At 39.3% G+C, this 22,412-nt stretch overlaps 1 protein-coding gene across 7 annotated transcripts in view; it reads right to left on the reverse strand.

Moving 5' to 3' along the window:
• The window catches only part of PRKACB (protein kinase cAMP-activated catalytic subunit beta), a 76,242-nt gene that overhangs the window by 20,023 nt on the left and 33,807 nt on the right, over positions 1 to 22,412 (reverse strand). The window contains exons 1-2 of one of the 7 annotated variants that reach the window (XM_027648875.1): positions 15,102 to 15,246; positions 13,482 to 13,573 (exon numbers count right to left, since the gene is read on the reverse strand). The exons of 3 other annotated variants lie outside the window; for them this stretch is intronic. In XM_027648875.1, the coding sequence (XP_027504676.1) occupies positions 13,482 to 13,573; positions 15,102 to 15,211 (202 nt within the window). In that variant the 5' untranslated portion in view covers positions 15,212 to 15,246. Of the gene's footprint in view, positions 1 to 1,099; positions 1,109 to 9,875; positions 10,270 to 13,481; positions 13,684 to 15,101; positions 15,247 to 22,412 lie in introns of those variants that run through there. 3 more of the 7 variants (XM_027648877.1, XM_027648876.1, XM_027648878.1) reach the window with 3 other exon arrangements.

Consider the following 22,412-nt stretch of genomic DNA (forward strand, 5'->3'; position numbering starts at 1 on the left):
GAGATGATGTGATCAAGTGATGAACATTGATAAAGTTTTTCAAATATGTCAAAGTAGCACAAGTATTATTTCCTCTTAATGACGAGAAAAAAATCCCGGAAGATCAGTAAGATTACCAAAAAGCTGAGCCTTCAAACTGGAGCGGCCGCAGCTTAGAGTGAACAGTAACTCTAACACTGTACAGCTCAACCAAAACATGAATAGTTGGTCTCATTTTTTTCAAGTTATTACAGTACATATGTCTTAAATATCCCTCATGCTATCTCTGTTGTTCATATAAATAAGTATTTTAACTTTCCATATTTTTGCACTGAAATATGACTATTCAGTATTTACAAAAATATACAATGACATTTACATAGTCATTTCTGACTCTGTTCTACTTATGGAATAAAGAATGCTGTTTATGAAATAAATGCAATCCAGCTGGAAATACTTAAATTGCAGATATGTGAGAAAAATAATTTCTAGAATATCACTAAGCCACAAGCTCTCCTGCAACAAAACTTCTACCTTATTCTACTTTACTTTGGCTCTCTTTTCTTAGAAAGCAGCACTGAACGCGTATATGCAAAATAAAGCTACCCAGTGGTGCCCATTTATCTTAAAATCACTATCTTTTAAAAGCGATTTTATATTTTGTGATGTGTTATATTAGAATTACAGTTTCTTCCTAATGAGAAAGTGGGTCAAATTGTGCCTGGTTCTCACTTTCAGAGGTCACCTGAGCTCCTACACCTCAACACAATTCAAGAGGTGCTCTCAAACAGAACTTAGGCAACTTCAGTGCATACACCTCAGTCATTTCTCAAAATAGGACCTGGAACTTGAAACAGGAGAGGTACTTTTGAAAATTATCTCAATCACAAAACAGTAGTTCTTGCTACAGGAGAACACATTTCCTTTCTACTCCTCGAGTGCAGAATCAAAATCAGTGTATGATGCAAACAAACAGGGCAGAGATGATGACTTGGAAGTTTTGCTCAAGTGCACATTTTTAGCCACCTTACATTGTGCCGATGTGGCTCTTGTTTGCTTTTCCAGTCTAAACTGTACCTAGCATCTGTGACTCTGGGCACTAATGAAGGAATGAGCATACCAAACGTCTCTATAGGTTCCCCAAGGGTTTGCAGGAACATTCACCCACACAGATGAGATGATGAAGAGAGGAAAGAAAGAGAAGAAGAAAAAAAAGTTTTATGCATTTCCACAACAAACACATAGAAAACACAAATACATTCCACCCTTTCCCCTCCCCGCTCGAGAACGGACCCTGTAATAAAACAGCCCTTTCCCACATAGACAGAATGACTCATGCTAAATCACAGAATGTTTGAGCAAAGGCAGAAAAAAAACCACCAAAGGCAGCTAAATTCAGTATGAAAAAAAGACCATGCATCACAGAAATAAGCACAGCTTACAAAACTTCAGGAGATCAAGTTGGCATCTTTAATAATTAATCTATTCCAAGACACACACATCAAAGGAACGGTTGCTAACAAAAGTGTATCTATCTTCATCACAGCATGCTGGATCACAATAAAACCTGTAATCGGGTGATCTTCCCACTACTTAGCACTTTGTTCCAGAAGACAGCATGTGTGAATTGCATGGCATGTGGTGGATAGGCACAGAAATGGCAAGCAAAAGTCTCAAAAAAAAAACCCCAAAAACCAAAACCACTTCACAGTCAAATTTCAGCCCCATTACCAACAAGAACAACTTGAAAAGTTTGAACTGCACAGCTGGAGCTGCTGTGTGCAAACTGGAATGCGTACGGGGATCTGGTACAGTCACCCCACAAATCTGATTTAGTTTTGTAAGACTGTCAAAAAAAATAACCCAGGAAAGATATGTGGATATACAGGCTCCCACAGACACAGAAGTTCAAGGATCACTCATGTATGGCTGAGTGAAGATGAGGGGGGTTCAAGGAGTGTATCACAGACCAGCAACAGCCCCTCCTCAGCCTGGGCTCACTGCTCCAGCAGGAGCTGCAGTGGAGGCTGAAACCAAAGGACAAAAAGCAGTTGCACAGGAAAGGAAGGTACAGGAAGGGGACAGCAAGGCACAGGCAGCAGCACTGGCACAACAAGGGCCACGGCAGGGGCAAAACCAACCAGACATGGCAGGAAAGGTACCAGCTGGAACCGGAGAAGATGCACCAGCAGTGCAGAGATCAGGCAAGCACAAACCCAGAGCACAACCCCAGCTCTTTGCGAGCAGCAGAACCAAGGCAACACGGTGGTAAGCAGAAAAGTCTGCTGGAACAGAGTTCTAAGGGAAGAAGACCCAAGATCCAGAGGTTCAAAGGTAATGCCAGCATACTAGGAGGCACTAAAAATAAATAAGCAAACAAACATAAAAACCTCTACCACACACAAAACCAAAACACCCCCAAACAGCAGGAGATTGCTTTCTCAGTATAATCACACAGTTCACGATACTTCTGCTTGTTTTATTGGTTAACTTTTGTATGGAAAGTTAGTTAGCAGGCTTATAAAAAAAATTGTTAACAAAAGGTATGAGTACTACAATGACTACTTTGTCCTAAAACACGGTTTAGGAGCAAGTGAATCAGAGGAAAGTTCCTGAAAAAATTAAAAGGGTGAGGACCTCTCGGCTGCAGGGTTGCAATGATGTCAGAGGGAAAGGGGTCCCAGATGGAGCAGTCCTGAGAGTTACCATGGGTTACCCTGCCTTTCTCCCACCTCCCACATGCACTGTATTTGTTATTCTCAAACACATCTCCCCCAAGAGCCAGCAAGCCAGAATTTTATCTTTTGTAGGAAGAAGAAAAAAAAAAAAAGTATTTGGCTAGGATTCACGGCAAGAAAGCAAGATTAAGACTAAACACTGGGCAACACTACAAACCCCCATCTGCTGTGCAAAATGCCAATCTCTGCCTGGTATTTAAAATGCCCTTTATCAAAATACAATTCAAATTTTGCTCCAAAACTGTAATATAATATTATATAATTTGAAGTCTGGAGTTAAATTGGCTATTTAATTAAATAATTTAATTGAAAAATAAATATGTATGAAGAGATTCTGGTAAATGTATATGCATATTTCATTTTTATAAAAACAGTATTTATAGCCTTAAACCTTATCAAGACGTATATAGATGACTCAATGAATCCTGTGGTAATGGTACCACATTTCAGAAGCAAGTGAGAAGTTGATGATTCCCATTCAAGTCGCATTCTTGGACCATTAACCTGTTGTCTTAATTTTTAAAAATTTCTCTTTTGATTAGCATTAATGATATCCCAAGGCTCAAAATAAGGTTTCTCCACCCTGGCAAGTGTTTCAAAATGAACACAGCTAAGCACTAAGTATCATTATATACTCAGAGAAGGCAGTGTGAGCACCAGTTAACATTTTAATAGCTGGAAAACACTTCAAAGCAGGAACTAAAATGGTATCATTGAAACAGACTGTCCACAAAACCCAAATGCTTTGTTTCTCACCATATGAAAATGGGGGGAAATAAGGTCTGTGTGCTCTAAGCCTGGCCGAGGAGGAACACCCACTGCTCCACCCAGGGAGGAGTCTGTTTCTGCCTAGGCTGGATCAATGAACTGCATCCATTCGATATCCCATTTATCACAGGTTTTTACTTTTACAGAAGGGTTCTGATTTTATATTTAGTTTGGACGCTAATTATGATAAAAACAGGTGATGGACAGCAAACTAACTTACCAGCTGCAATGGATAAGGACTTTCCTTCAGTCAAAAAACAAAACACCAAACCCCAAACTCCCCAAAACCAAAAAGCTGACCCATGGAGCAGTTCTGAAAGAGCCTATTTGCTGAAATACAAAACCTAAAATTTCTTAGTAAATGCATGATCATATAAGAATTATTAATGGCATACAAGTTTGCTATTTAAATGGAAGTGCTAATTATCTGACTGCACTGTAAACACCTCTGTGGAATACTGGAAAGGACTGGTAAGAAGTTACAAAGAGAAGGGCATGGAAAAAAAAACATGGAGAAAAGGGGAGAGGAACAGGATAAACAGTAAATTAAGACCAGTTACAGCTGCAGTGCCTAAAGACTAGAAGAGAGCACCAGAATCTGATCTTTGGAGAAGTACATTAGAGTGTTAATTTAAAACGTGCAGCAATTACAAAATATGAATTGCCTTTACCCATTACAACTCCAGTTTGGAACACAGGCAAAATCTTATTTTAATCCTGTCCATGATTTTGAAGTCTTGAGCTAAACAGTGTTTTGTTAATTTTATAAAAGCAAATTTGCAACAGGTAAGAGCCCAGCCTTTTTCTTTTTTATTTTTAGTTTAGTTTTCAGTGCTACAGGACATAATTTTAATTTTAAGCTGCCAATTAAAGCTGAAATCTTACTTAATGTTCACCTCTTTACTTGGCTGGCTATACAGCAACAGCCTGCACAAGAGATGTGACAGATTCAGACAAACCAGAACAGGAGCCAGGTTTTCAGCTACCAGAGATAACATCAATCTTTGTTGAATTCTGAGCAGTAGATACTCTGCTGCGCACAACTGCCACAGTCAGACTCACTTTCTTCTATTTTTATTAGAAATAATAAAATTAATTTTATTTCCAAATCCAGTGTTCAGTCTTTCTCCCTTGCTCTTTTCTTAAATACCAAAGTACTGGTTCAGAGGTAGTGAATCCTGCTAATGCCAGAAATACAATATAACAGTGGCCACTCTAGGGAGACAATTAGGAATTAAGGTTCAGCTGTGCAGTACCACCCTCTACAGTTCTTGCTAAACTTTATCCAGCAAGTAATCTAAAATGTTGTAACTACCACAGGACCCATAGTGTCCTGCTTACATGAAATATAACAGGTATTAACAATATAAGGAAAAATGAAAATTGGGCAAAAATTGTGACAATTCAAAATCTTTTGTTTCTGCAGGTTATATGTTTCCATGGTTACCATGTAGTGAAAAAAAAAAATACAGTTTAAGAATGAATTCCAAGAACAACATTTTCTAGGCCACTACTATAAAATACTTTGTAAATGTATCACATTTTTGAGCAGAGGTTTTTAGCAAATTCTAGCATTTAATACAAATACACAAATTAATCACATTTTCCTCCTACAGCCAAAACCACTTACCAAGCAAAATGTTTCCGGCCCTTGCTGCAGGTTCCCTCCAGTTGAGCCCTCAGCCCCTCTGCAGCATTAAGATCCTGGCTAATTGGCTAGCACCAACTTTCCTCTCCCTGTTACTGCCCCACATTCCCTCTTTGTTAAAGTTCCCTGACTAAAAAGGATAACATACTATCAGGCAGCTATCACTGAGACCAAGCTTTGTGGCTGGATTATTAGCAACAGTAAGCATCAGTCTGCAGGCAGTTCATCTGCTCTGCACATTAACCAATAAATTCCCCGCAAGCAGGCAATAACACCACAGACATTCATGCACCAACTCCCTTGCCTTTAGAAGTTTCACTAAACTAATTTCTTCCTTTTACTTCAAACTAAACAACTGCAGGGATGTTCACTGTATGGATGCATTTAACAAGGTACTTGAGAAGAGCAACGCTCATGTTGCTTTTTCTTTTTTCCAATATTTCATACAAGGCATCAGAACAATGGCAGATACTCCAGTCTGGTCTCTGTGCACTCACGGGGATGTAAGTCCACTCCTCACGAAGCTACCTCGTCCCAGCCCCTGCATTCAAAAACCTCCACAAATTCTCATAGAGATGCTCTGGGATCAGCAAAACACGTCTTCACAGCTGTCAGGGTAAATCAGCAAGACAGCTCTTCAGCTCTTCACCAGATCTGAGCTTCTGACACATCTCTGCACTGACATATCTCCCCCAGAACACACCTTCAATATTTACAGGAAAGGGTTGCCTGCAGTAACCAGCCAAGCAGGACAAGTTCATTTATACCCTTAAATAGCAGAGACTGACTTCCCGAATAAGGAAGCCTTATGTAAGTAAACACATTTCACAATTCAACACATCAAGTGAATAACAAGTTTTTGTTTGCCTCAGGATTAAGGCAGGCAAAAAGTAGGTAAGAGTTTTTACTATCCGTTCTGACAGAGAATGGGTCATCGGAGAGAAACTGGTTAAAGTCAGCACTTATTTGTCTAAAAAGGCAGACATAAAACTTGCACAGAATTGAACTGCAAAACGTGCAAAATAAATAAAGAAACTAAACCACATGAATCCTTAATGGGCTGGGGCATCTATCAACAAGAATGAATAAAGAAAACCACCAAAAACATTATGCAAGTTACAGAGCTGCTGGTCAGAACCTCAATAATTAAAGCTTGCGAACTTTGGCCTGCAACAGCTGACCCAGCAGCAACTCTTAGAGGAACAAGCAACAAATACATAAACAATTTGAGATGTAAACTAAAAGCCAAGGAAAATAAAAAAAATCTTCCTGGTAACAAAATATACGTAAGTAACATAACGGGGACTAGAGTAAGTCACAGTTCAAGCTTACAACATACCAAATAACCTTTTCTTTGAAAGAAAAGCCAATTATATTAAACAGTTTTTGCTCCTACCCCAAACCAAGCACCCCGAGGGACTGTTCACTGTGTGGATGCATTTTAAGAACTACGTCAGTGCAGCAACTCCTGTTGCCTTTTTCAAATGTTTTGTACAAGAAGCAGAACAAAACATGAACTCAAGTTAGCACCCAAGAGCCCTAATTCACTGTCAGAGGCTAACAGGTAACACTGGGGAATTTTTGAAAAGAAGAAAGCATTTGTCCCATGAGACACATAAAGGAAGATGTATAGTTCTGGCACCTGGAAATTCCATGGCATCCTTCCATTTTCTATAGCCTTTTCAGCAGTTAACTGAATAATTCAGCAACTGAATAATCAGTTGCTACTTGTTGTCCCTTGCCCTTAAAAACATTGCCAGCGCACATAACTAAGATATTTACATTCCCTCCCTTCACCCTTCACTCCTTAAACGTTCCTATTCTCCAGTGTGCACCAAACTGGACAGTAATTCAGCAGTCTGTAGTGTGGCTTACACCCTCTCCACACACTGCTGCCTGTCTCACACACACCTGGGCAGTACTGTCCTGGCAGTGCAAAGGGCTGCATCAGCCATTCCCCTACTGGCAGGGTTGGAAAGCAGTAGCCCAATCCCATACTTGGTGATTCTCAGGAGTATTAAGCCTATTCTTAGTGAAACAGAAGATTTAGCAGAGTAGCACCTTTCACCTCTGGGAGCCTGGGCTATTTAAGTTACTTGGCCTTCCAGTTTTATCTGTTCAAGAATGTTCTGCTGTTCAAAACAAAAGCCCAAGTCCAAAGAAATAGAAAAACAGCTTTTTCTTTGAGTCTTTCTAGTAAAAAAAAAAAAACTAATCAGCTTTTCTGGGGAAGAGAAGAAAAAGAAATTAAAAAAGAAAACCAAATTAGCCAATTGTACTTCCAACTGAAGAAAATCTATCACTTTTTCATTCAGGTTTCACTTGCATCTTGGCCATCTTTCACAAGGGAAGCATCTGATTTTATCTGCTGACAGGGTGTAATGTAACACTGCTGCAGTGAAGACAGCCACAGAAGTGCACTGAAAAGCACAAGTGGTTTAAATAGGGAAACGTTTACAGCAAAGACTTAATCTTGATGGAGCAGAAGATGATCACCTTGTCAAACCTGTCAAAATTAGACTAGTTTATAGATAATTCTGGCTGGGAACCGACACCTGGTAAAAGTTGCAGCTATTTATTTCTATTTTTAATGGAATTGGGAGCCAGGATGTCAAGATGAATGAAATCTACAGATGCAAGTTGCAGGATAAACCCCCAGGGAAAATAAAAAAAACCCTAAAACAACCACCACCCCCGCAAAAAAAATACAGCCCCAGACAAACAAAAACCAACACAAATGATGAGGTTACAAACAACTGTAGCCACTTTTTCACCTAGCTTGTAGGAAATATATTCCCTTATGACTCAATCATAAGAGAATACCCAAACTAAAATCACCCAAAATTCAAAATTTATAGAGCTGATTTCCACAAACTTTAATTCCCATGGAAGCTACTACCTGACTGTAAGAGAAACAAAGAAAAACGTGGAAAACCCAGCCTGGTAACTGGTGAAAAGAGAGACTTCCTGCCCCAAGGAGAGCCCTCTCCACCGGCAGAGACGGCAGAGACGGCAGAGACGGTGGCCGGTGACCCGGAGGAAGGGAGGGAGGCTGTGGGTTCTTCCTGCTCCCCACAGGGGCTGGTAGGGACGCAGTGAGGGAGGCTGTGGGTTCATTCCTGTTCCCCACGGAGGCTGGGCAGGGCAGGTCCTGGCAGGGACACAGTGAGGGAGTCTGTGGGTTCATTCCTGTTCCCCACGGAGGCTGGGCAGGGCAGGTCCTGGCAGGGACACAGTGAGGGAGGCTGTGGGTTCCCTCCTGCTCCCCACGGAGGCTGGGCAGGGCAGGTCCTGGCATGGACGCAGTGAGGGAGGCTGTGGGTTCCCTCCTGCTCCCCACAGGTGCTGGCAGGGCAGGTGCTGGCAGGGCAGGTGCTGGCAGGGCAGGTGCTGGCAGGGCAGGTGCTGGCAGGGAGGCTGCAATGCCTCGTGTCCCTGAGGGGCAGTGCAGGCCAGCTGGGGACCTGCATGGTCACACCAACTCCCCAGCAGCATCCCCAGAGGCTGGGCCAGCACTTGCAGAGGCAGCACCTTCAGCTGTACGAACCAGCCAGCAGTGATGCTGTACCACGGATTTCCGTGCTGGATGTACAGAGTACTGAAACACCGTCTGAATAACTGTTCCTGCTTTGACATTTGTATTTTGTACTTTGCACAGCAAAGAAACGACAGCCACGCTTTCCATTCTGGGGAAGATGACCTCAACACATTTATATGAGATAAGTATAGACAAGCTGATATTAGATAAGGCAGTGGGATAACTCCTCCCACTCTATGTCATGCCATGAACACAAGTGAAACCTTTGTAAAAATGGTCCTTTAAATTTGTAGGATAAAGCAAAACCACACAGACACACACAGACAAACCCCATACACATGATTAACTGCTCTTTCTTTTCAAGAAATCGCTGCCTCGAGTCATTTTCTAAAGCTCCAGACTATCTGTTTGAAACACAAAGGCAGCGATTCGAAAACTAACATATTTGGGCTTTTTGCAAACAATTTTCAAAGGATATCTTTTTCCAAGAAAACAAACACACAGAGTTCATATATTTAAAACCAACTTTCAATAATATTCCAAGCAAGAATATAGTACTTCATAGTTCTATTATATTCAAAGTACCTTATAATAAGTAGTCACAGTGGTTTTGGAAAGTAAATACCTGCCTGATAAGTTTACTAGATCTATTATAGCATCTCATTTCAAATGAGACTGCCCTCCCCTATCTCCATGAATGACCTCAACTATTCTGCTATCCCAGTATTTAAAAGACTAAAAATCATAGAAGAATAAGCTGGTTCAGATGAAAAACAACAAATACCTGTCTAGAATTTTTAAGTAACGATCACAATTATTTCAGAAGGCCTCTCTGATTTGTATTAATTAACATTAAATAATTTATTATGAGTGGCACAGAAAATTAAGTGAACCGACGTGTATATATTCAATTAAAAATTTTTCAAATCAGATTCTGTGCCTTAATGATTTGTAAGTTATTTCTAAAAGAAAGCTTTAAAATAAAGCACTAAATACCAGTTATCCAAAGCAAACAGTTTAATAATAAACTGCAAACCTTTAAGGTTAGTAATTTTAAATAGAAACCCACAGCGAGTCGATTACAAAAACAAAGAAATCAGCAGTCGATGTAGCTCTGCAGACAAGAAAGGCAAACCTGGTAGATTTTCCCTGCTTATGAAGACAGAACAAAAAAACAGTGTCAAAGGGAATAAAAAAGACTTACCATTCATGCTGAAAAGCTAGTTGTCAGAAACATATTGCTCCTAATATTAATCCAACAGTTGATGAAGTGTGTTAATCTCTCAGATCAGTGCTTCAATCTCTAAACACACTTATACACTAACTAGAGAGAGCACAGAGAATCCAGAGAGCTGCTCTTCCTTATGAGCTCCTTGTGATGCAAAAAACTACGAAGCACAAGATACCAGCAGAATATCAAAATCAATATTCAGGACAGGGGTATTTGGGTTTGCTCATTAACTACTACTGTTCTGACCAATGCTACCTATTCATGTCTAAAGCAACTCAAAATGGCAGGGGAAAAAAGCATGCAAACACCAGGAGGGTTTAAGATGTTCTCAATTATATCAAGCACTGGTTGTTTCCATGGCAACCTTAGACCAGAATTATCTGTTGACTTGTACCCAACTAGTAGTTATTCTAAAGCTTTAAGCAATTCATACAGTGTGCTCTGTACATTATTTCATATTTCACATGCATTTTTCTCTCTTCACACACACTCATATATATATATATATAGTAATTATTCAGCTAAATCTCTATACATCATTCCACAGTATTTGAAAGTATACTGGTATTATTTTGAATCAGAGACCAAATAATATTCCTTTGACTGTTCATCACCCATCCATTTTCAATTTAGAGACTGTGAAGATGACAGATGGACTAGTGTTGCCTCTCCTGACCATTTCAGTTATCCAAGTTGTTAATGTGTTCTCTTATGCAGATTTGGAAAATACTTGTACCAGTTCAAGAATAAAAGATTCACGCTGATCTTACTGGCTCTGTGTTCAAAACCAAGCAGCCTCATTTTCCTTTGCTTTCCCACTTCAATCATTCAAAGAGCAACAAGCAACTAATAAAACAAAACAAAAATCAAAATGCAGGTTCCATATAGTTGCAAGTGGTCACAGTCAAGACATCTACAGGAAGACTGAAAAGCATCGTTCTGACGGCTCCCATCTGTCCCTGTCACCCCGGGGCTGTGCAGCACCACTGACCTGCTTCCCAGGCCAGGCTCCACAATCACACGTGTGCTCAGGCAGCTTTTGCAAACAGATTCCAAGGCCCGTGGTGCCCTGAGTCAGCTCTGCCCTTCTGGACTTTGAGGAATTTACAGAACACACTCATTTCGGGCATTGACCAAGAATCCAAGGCACACTGGAGAAACCACATGCTTTATATATCAAAATAACAGAGCAATGATGGCAAATTTCAAAGTCAACCACTGAAAAACCCCTAAGGCCATAGACCACAAGGCAATTTATTTAAACCCACAACACCAGGCGACTGACAACACAAAGTCCACCCAACAAGTACAGCTCCCTCCCCTGCAGCAAACCCAGAACTTCAGCAGGAACTGCTTGTGAAAGAATAGACACAGACCTGTTACTGTATTTCATTACAGCAGATGAGATAAGTATATTAACTTCCTTTTCAAATGGATTCCACCTGAAGCCTAAAATAACAACAATTTTGAGAAGTTATTTTCCAAACTTTTTTCAGGAATTAAGAGTGCTTTTGCCTTGAACTTCCCAGAGTAATTCACGCTGTCTGCCATGTAGGTTCACCTAAAACCTTACATTTCTAAGTTGCAGTGATACAGGCAAAATAGTTGAGAATATTCAAATATCCTTATAAGACAAACACCAGCATGTTTCTAAAACACTGCTTATTCATTAAACTTTCTGTGAAATTAATCTACAACCTGAATTCAGTGACACTAAGCAATTCTATGACATTGAACTCTTGGGTATTAAAAAACCCACAAACAAACAAAACAACCTCCAAACAAATGAACAGAAACCTAAACCAAAACAAACAAAAAAACCCCAACACCTTGTTTCTCTTTTATGTTTCACAAAGAATTTTCACAGAAGATGTATTTTTCTGAAGATCTAATTAGGAGTCAGGAGTAGAAAGAAATACTCCCTTCCCTGTACTCCTTATTTTCTCTATCACTCCAGCTAAATGTGGACTTAGTTCATGGGTACCTACAGTAATTTAAATAATTATTTTTTTAAAATAATCTAGAAATTGAAAGTAAAGTTTCAGGATAAAGATTCAGAATTTCACCTCAAAACCAAAGCTGCATAGACACCCACTATTCAGCTACCAGCTCAGCAACTTCAGCTCAGAACACTGCATGCAACCACTCTGCTTAATTATGACTTAAAATAGCACTCACAGAACAGCCATTTTCACCACGTTTATCAAGAGACACGACAGTCCATTTCCTCATCAAACATGTCACATGAGGAAGCCTGCCTTAAATAGAGGGGAAAAAAGTACAGACTTGTACATAAACAGGTCACAATTTGTAAGTGTCAGTAGGTCAATACCATTTTTTTCTTCATGTTATATACACAGAAATGCTTCAGTGTTATTTTTTCAAACAGCTATTTACATAAAAAAGAGCTTCTACATAAACACAAGTATGTGTCTATTTTTACCAAGCTGAAAGTATTTTGGAGAAGTGGAAGCTCAGAATTTATGCACTTTCATCATTTATCTTCCCAACAAAACGAGTCAATTCTTTCCTATCTCATTTGGGAGACCTAGATTCAATCTATTTTAGGTCAGTGCATTAACACCTTTTTGTTTCCCTGTTTACTGCTTATCCTCTGAGAACAGATTCACTCCCTACTCATATAACATTTTAAGTTGCAAGCAAGATGTATAAACACTGGTTTTCTTCATGGTAACACTGTGATGTTAAGCATTTCCAACACAGCCTATCTTCAACTGAAATAATTGTGCTATCTCAAACCCATCAATGAATCTGAAATTTGGAACAAAATTATCATAAATTACCATATTGTAACATTTTAAAATGAGTATTTAACCAGACACAAGAATTGCTCTGCAGAATACTGCATGGCTTTAAAATTAAAAATAAAAATTAAAAAAAAGAAAATCAAACATCAATTTGTTTAGATTGAGATTTTTTTGAAATCTCTCTTATTAGCCAAAATGCAACCATGAAAACTTTTTAACCATACAAATACTGTAAACTGTTCACTAATTAAGAAATTAACGCTAATGATAACCAGCATTCCCACACTAAGTTAATATGTAATAGTTAAAATCAAACAGAATGTTATATTGCTTTCACTATATAGAGCATTTCTAACGTATATATCCCTTAAAATAGAACTATGAACGATGAAAACCCCTATAATTAGAAGTTTAATCTGTGCAGCAACGTCTACCCATTTGAAAGTTTAAACATTACAGTCTTTAGTTAAGAGCTTTCTATTTCTGCTAAACTCGCTGATTTAATTTGAAAATAAAGGAAGTACTTTAGAAGTAAGAACTGGAGTGGGGGCTTGCCAAAACAAGTCAACTGAGCTTTGAAAGAAAAGAAGGAATAGGGGATAAATTCTCCTGCCAGCCAGCAGTCCATGAACCAGCCCCATGTCCCCCTGCCTGATGCCATGTGCTGTCCTTCACACCGATACCTTCAGGTGAGGAGTTGGAAATGTATCACCCGTCGGCGTTCAGCCTCCATTACAAACATACAATGCTTCCCTTAGGAGGCAAACTGAACTGCAAACATCTCTCGAGCAAACCAAGCCCCACTACTTACTCTCTGCATCCCACCGGGCAGTGAATTCAGAGCACCGTGGGCTCTCCCTGTCCTGAGTGCCTTTCTGCTCCTGTGCACCATGCTTGGAGTGCCTATGGAAGAGGCGATTAGCAAAACCCTCCAGTCTCTGCAGCGCGCTGCCCGTGGCCGAGCACTGGTGACACGGCCCCTCCCTGTGCGCTGCCATCTCACACCAGGGCTGGGCCAAGGAGAAGAGAACCGGGCCAGGGAGCTGGCCAGCCCAGCCCCACCAAGAGCTGGGCACGGGGGAGCTTCCTGCCGGCAGCGGGTGCCAACCACTGCTCTCCTCCGCTTCCTGTCGAGAAGCTCTGGGATGGACTGCTTTACACTCTCAAAAGTCTCTTCTCATGTACACTGAAAAGCGCTTTGTTTCTTAAAAAACAAACAAAACAGCACTAATTCCTCTAGCCTACGTTCTCGTAGCTTTTGAACGCGTTACATTTTATATTTAAATATAAATTTTATGTTAGAATACTATAAACAACTTGTTCAGAAGCAAAGATCAGAAGGCAGGTATATATTTTTTTAATTTACCACAACCACGTGTGAAAAAAACCAAAAGTGACTTATTCTGCAGTTCCTCCCTTGTTATTGAGAAATCATCATAGCAAACAAAACCAGCTGGAATCTAATCATTAGTAATCTCATGCTTTCAGCTAATCAACTTTCTAATCAAGGAAGTTACTTGCAACCACAACTGAATAAGCTTATTTTAATATGGGGCGGAAAAAAGGTATTATTTTCCTCCTTTGAGGAAAACCAGTCTGAAGAAGTTGAATTCTATTGTACATATAAAAAACCCCTGCATTATACTTTTTCCAACTGGGTTCTACTTTCTCTAAGAATGAACTTTTTGGAGAATACGATTTCATTCTTTCACAAGAAAGAGTATTTTCAATACATCCGTATTTTCATACTTTCAGTATTTTAAATATTTTTGAGTACTTTCAACTGTGGAGTAAGTCTAGAAAGCATATTTTTTAACAGCACAAAACATAAGGAAAATAAAGTGAAAGTTGTATTTAACATTACATTAGTTTGCAAATGATGTGATTTTGCATGCCTACAATGGGTAATACTAAATATTAATTTTTGTGAAAATTAAAATAAATACATTAGACAGGTTTTCCAGTATATCCTTCACACATCTATGATGTGGCTTCTTAAAAATTTAGGCTATTCTTAAGAAAGATTGAAATAACTTTTCCACAATCTGTCTCCTGCCTTACAGTCAACACGTGTTAAAGACATACCTCTCATTTTTCACCACCATACTTCTCACTGCATAGTTTTCAAATGTCAGCAGATACCCACCCTTGGACATTACATAACCATTTCATAACAGCCCTGTGCCTCAGAAAAAACCTCCTGATGACAAACTGCCCACGACCACGACAAAACAACCCAAATGCCGACAGACAGACTGCACGGATCTGGCGCTGTCCTTCCTAACAGGCACCGTGACACTCCTGGGGGGCCTTGGCCACACCACAGCTTGCTTTTCTAGACTCTTTGCTTTTAGGCTCCAGACACTCTGGAAATGTAAATTCTTTCTCCTGCACCTGTTCAAAATTTGGAACCAACTGTCTAAATGCTTACATTTTACAAAGCCATTTGTAAATCCAGGTGAGTACCAGATATCTTGGAGGTGACCAGGCTGCTTTCCTGTCAGAGTCTGGTGCCTCAACCCTCCCTGGATGCCAGCTCATTACATGTGCCACCTTATGCCTTCCAGCTGTTCACCTGCTCTGTTCCAAGATCAATTATGACATCCATAACATCCCATCGGTTCAAGGCTTTGCTGCCATAAACAAGAGCTAGTGAAGACCATGAGGACATGTTTGCCTTACCAGGGGATCACAAATAGGCAGAGGGGATATCCTTTATATTACCACTTCATGACAGAGTAATGCTATGCACCTTCCATACAGCAATATAAAAAGTGCTTAGACAACATCAAGATACTTATTTCCCTGCCTGGTGAACCTTGCAGGACTGAAGAGCCCCTCTGGAATTATACAGCCATGCTCTTCCTGTAGCTCGCTGCAAATCTTTGGGCACTCAGGAAATCCTTCCAAGAGACTAATATTCTTTCTATCCTTGTCTGTTTTCTCCAGTAAACGAAGCCCCCTGGTATGATGGTGTGCTCGTCTTGTCCCTCTCCTCTCCCATGGTACTGAGCCTTTACACTACTGTCATCTTTTGCACAGTTCTTCAACTAAAACATTTTGTTTCCCTGATCTAAGAGAGCAATTTACAAAATTCACATTGCTTCACACGACATAAGTTAGAGGCTGTCAGCCATCTAGAGTCCATGGAGGGATGTGGAAACTGCCACAGAGCAAATGTTCCCAGCAAAATTCAGAGCTCTGAAATGCACCCCAAATGACTAACCTGGACACTTGAATTAGGTGTCAAAAATTGGAATCAGAAATACCCGTCCTGTGAGATTACAGAAGTGAACTGGTTTAAGTGAAAACAGGTTACCAAAAAGGAATTGTTAGAAGAGTTCCTAAAAGAAAGCACGAATTTGCCAGAATTTTACAAACCACTGCCAGCGAACACAGTTACAGAAATTCTGCACATGTAAAACCTGAAAAGAAAGTGCTGGTTATATTCATACAGGTAGTGATACACTTTCCTAATCTAGGAAATTGCTCAATGATAATACAAAATACTAACACACTGATTTTATGGGAAACCCACATCCCACACGGTCTTCAACGTCTTCAAATGAAGTCCATGATTTTTAAAGGTGGAACTTCCTATTTCCTTTTACTTAATCTTTCATCTTATTGACACTCTGGTGTTCCAATTAATTTATCCACAGTAAGTATTTTATATGCTATATATGAAGAACAGAGTCTAAATTAGAATCTAAAATTTCTGTTCTACAAGAGATAGCAAAGTTCCAACTCTTGCAGCCAAAGTTAACACTGAAATGTTAAGAATATCCTTTCAGCAGAAATTTTGTTTTTGCTAAATTCTAGCCATGGAGTCTTCACAATATTTTAAAACACATTAAAAACTCCAAGCAGTGGGTAAGAGATTCAACCATGAACCTGAACGTTGCATGCTCAAGGTCCAGTATTTTGATAAATATTATTTCAGTAAAAACTTTTAAGCCGCTCTCCCACAGTTTAATAAAAAGCAACATAATGATGATAGCCATAGACAAGGGCTCACATAGTGATCCTCTAAGCTGATAAAGGTAACCAAGCCACTTTTCCTGATGGCCAACCCATAACCTTGTGCACATCTGCCAGGGTCTGCTGCCCTGTAACAGGTAACAGAGAGCACTATAACCCAGCCACAGACCTCCCAGCTCCTTGCTGAAAAAGAGTCAGGAATCATGGAGCTACGTGGACGATTTATTTTTCATCATCTCAGCTAAAACATCATTTCTCAATTCCTAAGAAGCAATTCTGCCCTACCAGTCAAGCCTTAAAAAGGAAGGATTGGGACAGCGAGCCCCCTCCTTTCCTCCCAGGACCCAGCTGTTGAGTAACAGCATGTCACTGTATGGTGCAACTTTCCTGGGAAAACACGGAACATGGCCCTAAAGGATAACGTGGGCACTTTTCTGTGCTCAAGCAAAGCAGGACTGTGCAAACAACGACATTCTCTAGTGTTTAGCAAAGGGCAATACCTTGAATACCTTGAGTATCTTGCAGTCAAGAACAGGAGTCTTAAGACAATTAACTGTATTCCTTGACAGAACTGTGAAAAATGGATTTATGATGCTAACAAATTTCAGATCACCTACAGCTAACCAAAATTCAGGTTTTAATTCCAAATCTTGAAACTTAGTATCTTCCTGGTTTCATGTTTTATTTCTCTAAATAAAAATATTCTATCTTCTTATTTTAAATATTAAACATAATATTAAATTTAAATATTTCTTAATTTCACAGGAGGTCTTTATCTGCATTAAAAAAGACATCTTGTGACATTTCCTGCATATTTGTTTGTAATCTGTGGAAAAAAAGAACTTAAAGAAACCTTATAAATGAATAATGAAGAACTTTTTTTTTTAGAGGTTAGAGAAAGTTTATTTATTTGCTTTAAAAATTGATGGCTGGATGAAACATCTTTTCCTTTATGCATCAGTTATTTCAAGAATGAAAGATGAAAATACAACTTAAGTATTTATTATTTATTACAAAAGGACTGAGCAATTACTTGATACAAAGTGTTAGGGAGGGATCCTCCATTTTTAAGAGCTTGGGAATCTTGCTGAATTTTCCAGGTATCTTACTGATCAATAAAGAAGGTATTTTTAAGTCAAAAGATGCAGCCAACACATTTCATAAAAAGAAAACAATTTATCTGTCTAATTTTGAATTAGAAAATACAAAAGTTTATAAGCATTTAATGACTCTCAAATTCGTTACGTGACATATACTGAAGAACCTAGACTGTCTTTGCTATAAGCCTGAGGCAATAGGTGTGGTATTTTTCTAGTTGTTATATAAACCTGGAGAGAAAAGGATGTAAAACAAAGTATACAGATAGCCATTTTGTAACTTAACCCCCCCAAACATTTTCACCAGAAATTATGTAATTGAACAAAATCCATTTTGAATCCTGCCAGGCATGCATATTTCAGAAGGAATTATGGGTAGAAACAGAGGCAGAAAAAGGCTCTTGAAAAAGCAGATGTGTTTTCACTATACATCCAGCACTATGCCACGAGGTTGCACTTCTCCTTAAACACAGGGAAGGAGGAGCAGTGTTTGCTCACAGCTTACAGATCTGATGGCTCTCCATTTTGAAACAGAGATTTTTCAAAATAAACACCACCAGTAACTTCATTGTTGAATAAAACACAAGAAAACAAACCCATCCAGTCTTGGTGTACCTTTACACCTCCATTTCTGACTAACAAGGTTAACCCCTCCTCGAGAGTCCCTGCGAGAGCTGCGCCGAGGCTGGGGCTGCAGCACTGCTATAAATAGCACTGCCAGGAAGAAGTTGTTGCTATGGAAACGCTGGTCATATTTCTATTTTGACTCAATAGGCCTCTACTGGCATCTGCTGTACACCAGTCTAACTGCAGCACACACCTAATACCTTCAGATCTCCTCAGGAAGCATACATTTAAGCTTGCATGGTCCAACAGCATCATTTACTTGTTAACCACGATGATACAAAATGAATAAAAAAATAAGTAAGAACCTGGTGAAAAAAAAAGAAAAACGTCAAATTTGGCATCTGATTTTTCATATGCAAGCTAAGAGCTCTCACTCTTCCCATCAGTTTTCTTGTCAAAATTTGACAAATTCATCATCTAAGATGATGTGATTTTCCATGTGCACATACCATGGCAGCAGATCAAGGTTCCTCATTTCTACCAACATATTACCTGGCCTTTTTGAAATCAAATACCTTGTGGTCATAGTCCCAAATCTAGTGCAGACAAGAAGGGGACAGAAGTCTCATTATAAAAGCCAAATCTTCCACAAAACTGTCCAACTTGTCAAAGAGAACTAGATTTCTCTCCTAACACATCACCTTCTCTGTGCTTTTCACGCAGCTTCCATCAAGGTCCTGTGCTCGCTGGTGGTTGCCAACATGGCAGTTCAGACCACAAGATCGATGTTTTCAGAATGAGAATACAAATTACACAATTGCTCCATAATAAAGCAAAGGTTAGCCAAGAGCCATCTTTGAAACAGCTGCTTTCACATAAGTACAAGAAATCTGAAAGTACGTGCAAAATTTGCTTGGTCCATGCCTTTTCAAAATCACAAGCTACTCAAATATCCCTCCATAGTTACCTTCTAGCACAATTTAAGGCAGTTTGACACACAATCAGAAGTTTTGCACAAAACTTGTTATTTTTCAGCAAAAGAGAAAATAAGTGGATTTTGTCTCTCTGAAAAACCTAACAGCAGACAAAGGTTTTGGTCCACTTAATTTACATCAAACTAATTACTACCGTTGATTAGTAACGAGCAATAATAGGTTATTGATCCAAAATGAGTAAGATAAAATGAATTAGAAGAACCACACGGACATTTTGGTCAATGTCTGACTGGGCTCAAGGAGAAGTCACCTCCAGTTCTGGGTGCTCTCCCAGAACAATGCTGCTGAAGACCCGGCTCACACAGAAACCATAAAGGCCCTGCAGGTGAGCAGCTGCTGTGCAGAGGATCTTGGCTACTGGAAGCCTTGGAGAGAGGAGCTCTACTTCTCCTACGATCTGCAGCTTTGGTCTGTTCTTTCTTGGTTTAGTCACTGAGCACTACAAGGAACTGCCCCATATGAGGCACACTTGGGTTTGAAAACCCCAGAGTCAGAGTGCCTCACGTAACTAATTATTACTAACTCTGAGAGATTTGGAGTCACATTTAAAGATAATTTTTGATATGAGAAACTGAGAGGAGAAGAGACAGCAGTAAAATGTTCACCTAAACTAAAATCTTGTAGGCAAAAATTATTCACTATATTAGCAGCTACACTCTACTATCAGGTCTGTACTGTAGAGTAAAAGACCAGAATACTAAATATTAGAGTAACTAGAGCCATTTTAATACCTCTTTCAGGAAGCCTATCTGCATTTTAAATGACCAGCACATTTCCTAGAGAAAAGAATGAACAAAACCAACTGACTCCACCTTGAGCTAAATATTTTAAATTCATACCTTTGTTTTCCTTCAAAACAAGAGTGTTCCTTGATTATATGACACTTAGGTTCAATTAAAAAAAATTTCCAAATAAGAAAGAAAGTAAATCCAAAGTAACTCCATTGGAAGGGATAGTGCTTTTTCATGGAATGGAAGAGTACAAAGTGCAAACTAGAACACAGTAGTGGTTTTCATACAGTATGGTCTGAAGTACCAAACATTTGGCCATGTGCTGTAGAGATGATCTCACCACTGTGCAGACCCTGTATTCCAGGGCCTCCCCCACAGACTACAGGCTACCCTGGAGAGCATCCTGCTCCCCCACTCCTACCACCCTGCTCAGCTTCAGAGATTCCACAAAGCAGGGGGACGACTAAAGCACTGTCCCCCGGCAGCTGGAGTGGAGAATGGCATTAAATCCCTGCCAATAGAGAGCCTGCTGCTGGCCACAGGGCGAGGGGCTGCCCAGCGTGTGAGAGGGCATTTGGAGGGGCACTCTGTGCTCCTCACACACTGGGCCAAGCGAGCAGGGTCTGTTACAGGAACTTGCATGAGTGCAGAGGCATCTGAAGTACAGCTCAGACAACAGCATTTCTCTACATACTGAAGTTAATTACACCACATTTACAAAATTTATGTTAGCCTGCACTTAAATGAAATAACAAATGCCATCTGCTGGTTTAAGACCAAACAAAGTGTGAGGCACAGGAACTGCAATACTGAACAATAAATTTTAAAAGTATTCAGTCATTCACATGTCATATGTTGTATAAACACAACTAAATATATGAGATTTTTTAGAGGGGAAATAATTCACACACCAACATCCTAATTACTGGCTATTTTTCTTAGTGAGGCAGCAGCAAAGTGCACAGATCTTACTTTTTTCCCCCCTGTCTGTGATGTGTTTTAATTTATAAATTACATCCAGTTTGTTTCACTTAAGGTGAACTTATTCACTAGCAGTCTGAATATATTCTTAAATTGTATTTATATTTGAATATAACAGAAATAATTTACCAAGTTAAAAGAAAAAAAAAAGAAACATTTCCCTTTTGCTATTTATGAAATGTGTTTTCCAGCTATCAGTAAGCAACAGGCATTTACTTCTCAGTCCACAGCATCCTTTGGCATTATTGTAAAGTGTTACTTTACAATAAAGGCCAAAACAGCTAAAGCTTGGACAGGTAGAATGGTCAGATTTACCTTACACTCTTACACTTACTAAGAATGAGAGAAACACATGACTACAAATATATTTAATTTATTTTTATATTTGTTTAAAAACACAGGAAAGCAGAAAGCACTTTCCAGGATAGAAATCCTACAAGAAGAAATGCAGTGTTTCCTCTCTTCTTTTTTATGCATAAAATACCCCACTACTTGTAATTCTCTGAACAAAGTCAAACAATTCCCATGGCATGTCAGCTCTGCATGCAGTATGGATGTCAGCAAAGATATAATGCCTTAATACTGTATCCTCAAGCAGCCTCAACCTTTCAATTGTATTTTCACTTTCAAAGCAAAATGATCAAAGATTTTTTTAATAAGATCAAAAGAAACTAGTGATTCCTTCACCAGCTTACACAGAATAAGTTACAAGCTGTGCTGAACATAAAATTTTTGCTTATTTTTAGTGCAAAAATCAGTGCTTGATAATACATAACATCTTTATTCCAAGAAGTTTGACAATTCTACGCTTTGCTTAAAACCCAAACATTTTCTTTCTAGTAAGCAGGTTTTCATTATGCTGACTAGCTGTGATAGAGCTCACTCGATTAGATTTCACAAAAAATAAACTTTGCCACCGTTCAACAATATTTAAATTAAGAAACAATTTTAAATCAAATGTAATATAAACTTTTAACTGACAGGTTAAATCACAGTAAATCTTCAAGTTAGTTTTTAATTAGATACAAGAACATCCATTAGTTGTAATTGTATTTACCTTTAATTTTCTCTGAAGAGAAATAGGAGCAAAGAATAATTACACATGCTTTCTGAAAATCACTGCATTTCATACTGCAAATTGCTACTAAAAGTAGCTTCTCACAGTAGTCACCTCAAAGCACTGACAATCAAGGCCATTCCCTCCTGCCCAAGAATCCCATGGAAGTTTTCCCTGCCACTGTGCAGGTCAGCACACACCTCCCCTGCACACTGAGCACACCTGCACTGAGCACACCTGCACTGCACATTGAGCACACCTCCCCTGCACACTGAGTACACCTGCACTGAGCACACTTCCCCTGCACACTGAGTACACCTGCACTGAGCACAC

The sequence above is a fragment of the Corapipo altera genome, unplaced genomic scaffold (genome assembly GCF_003945725.1).
Source record: "Corapipo altera isolate COAL_440 unplaced genomic scaffold, ASM394572v1 112, whole genome shotgun sequence".
Lineage (NCBI taxonomy): Eukaryota > Metazoa > Chordata > Aves > Passeriformes > Pipridae > Corapipo > Corapipo altera.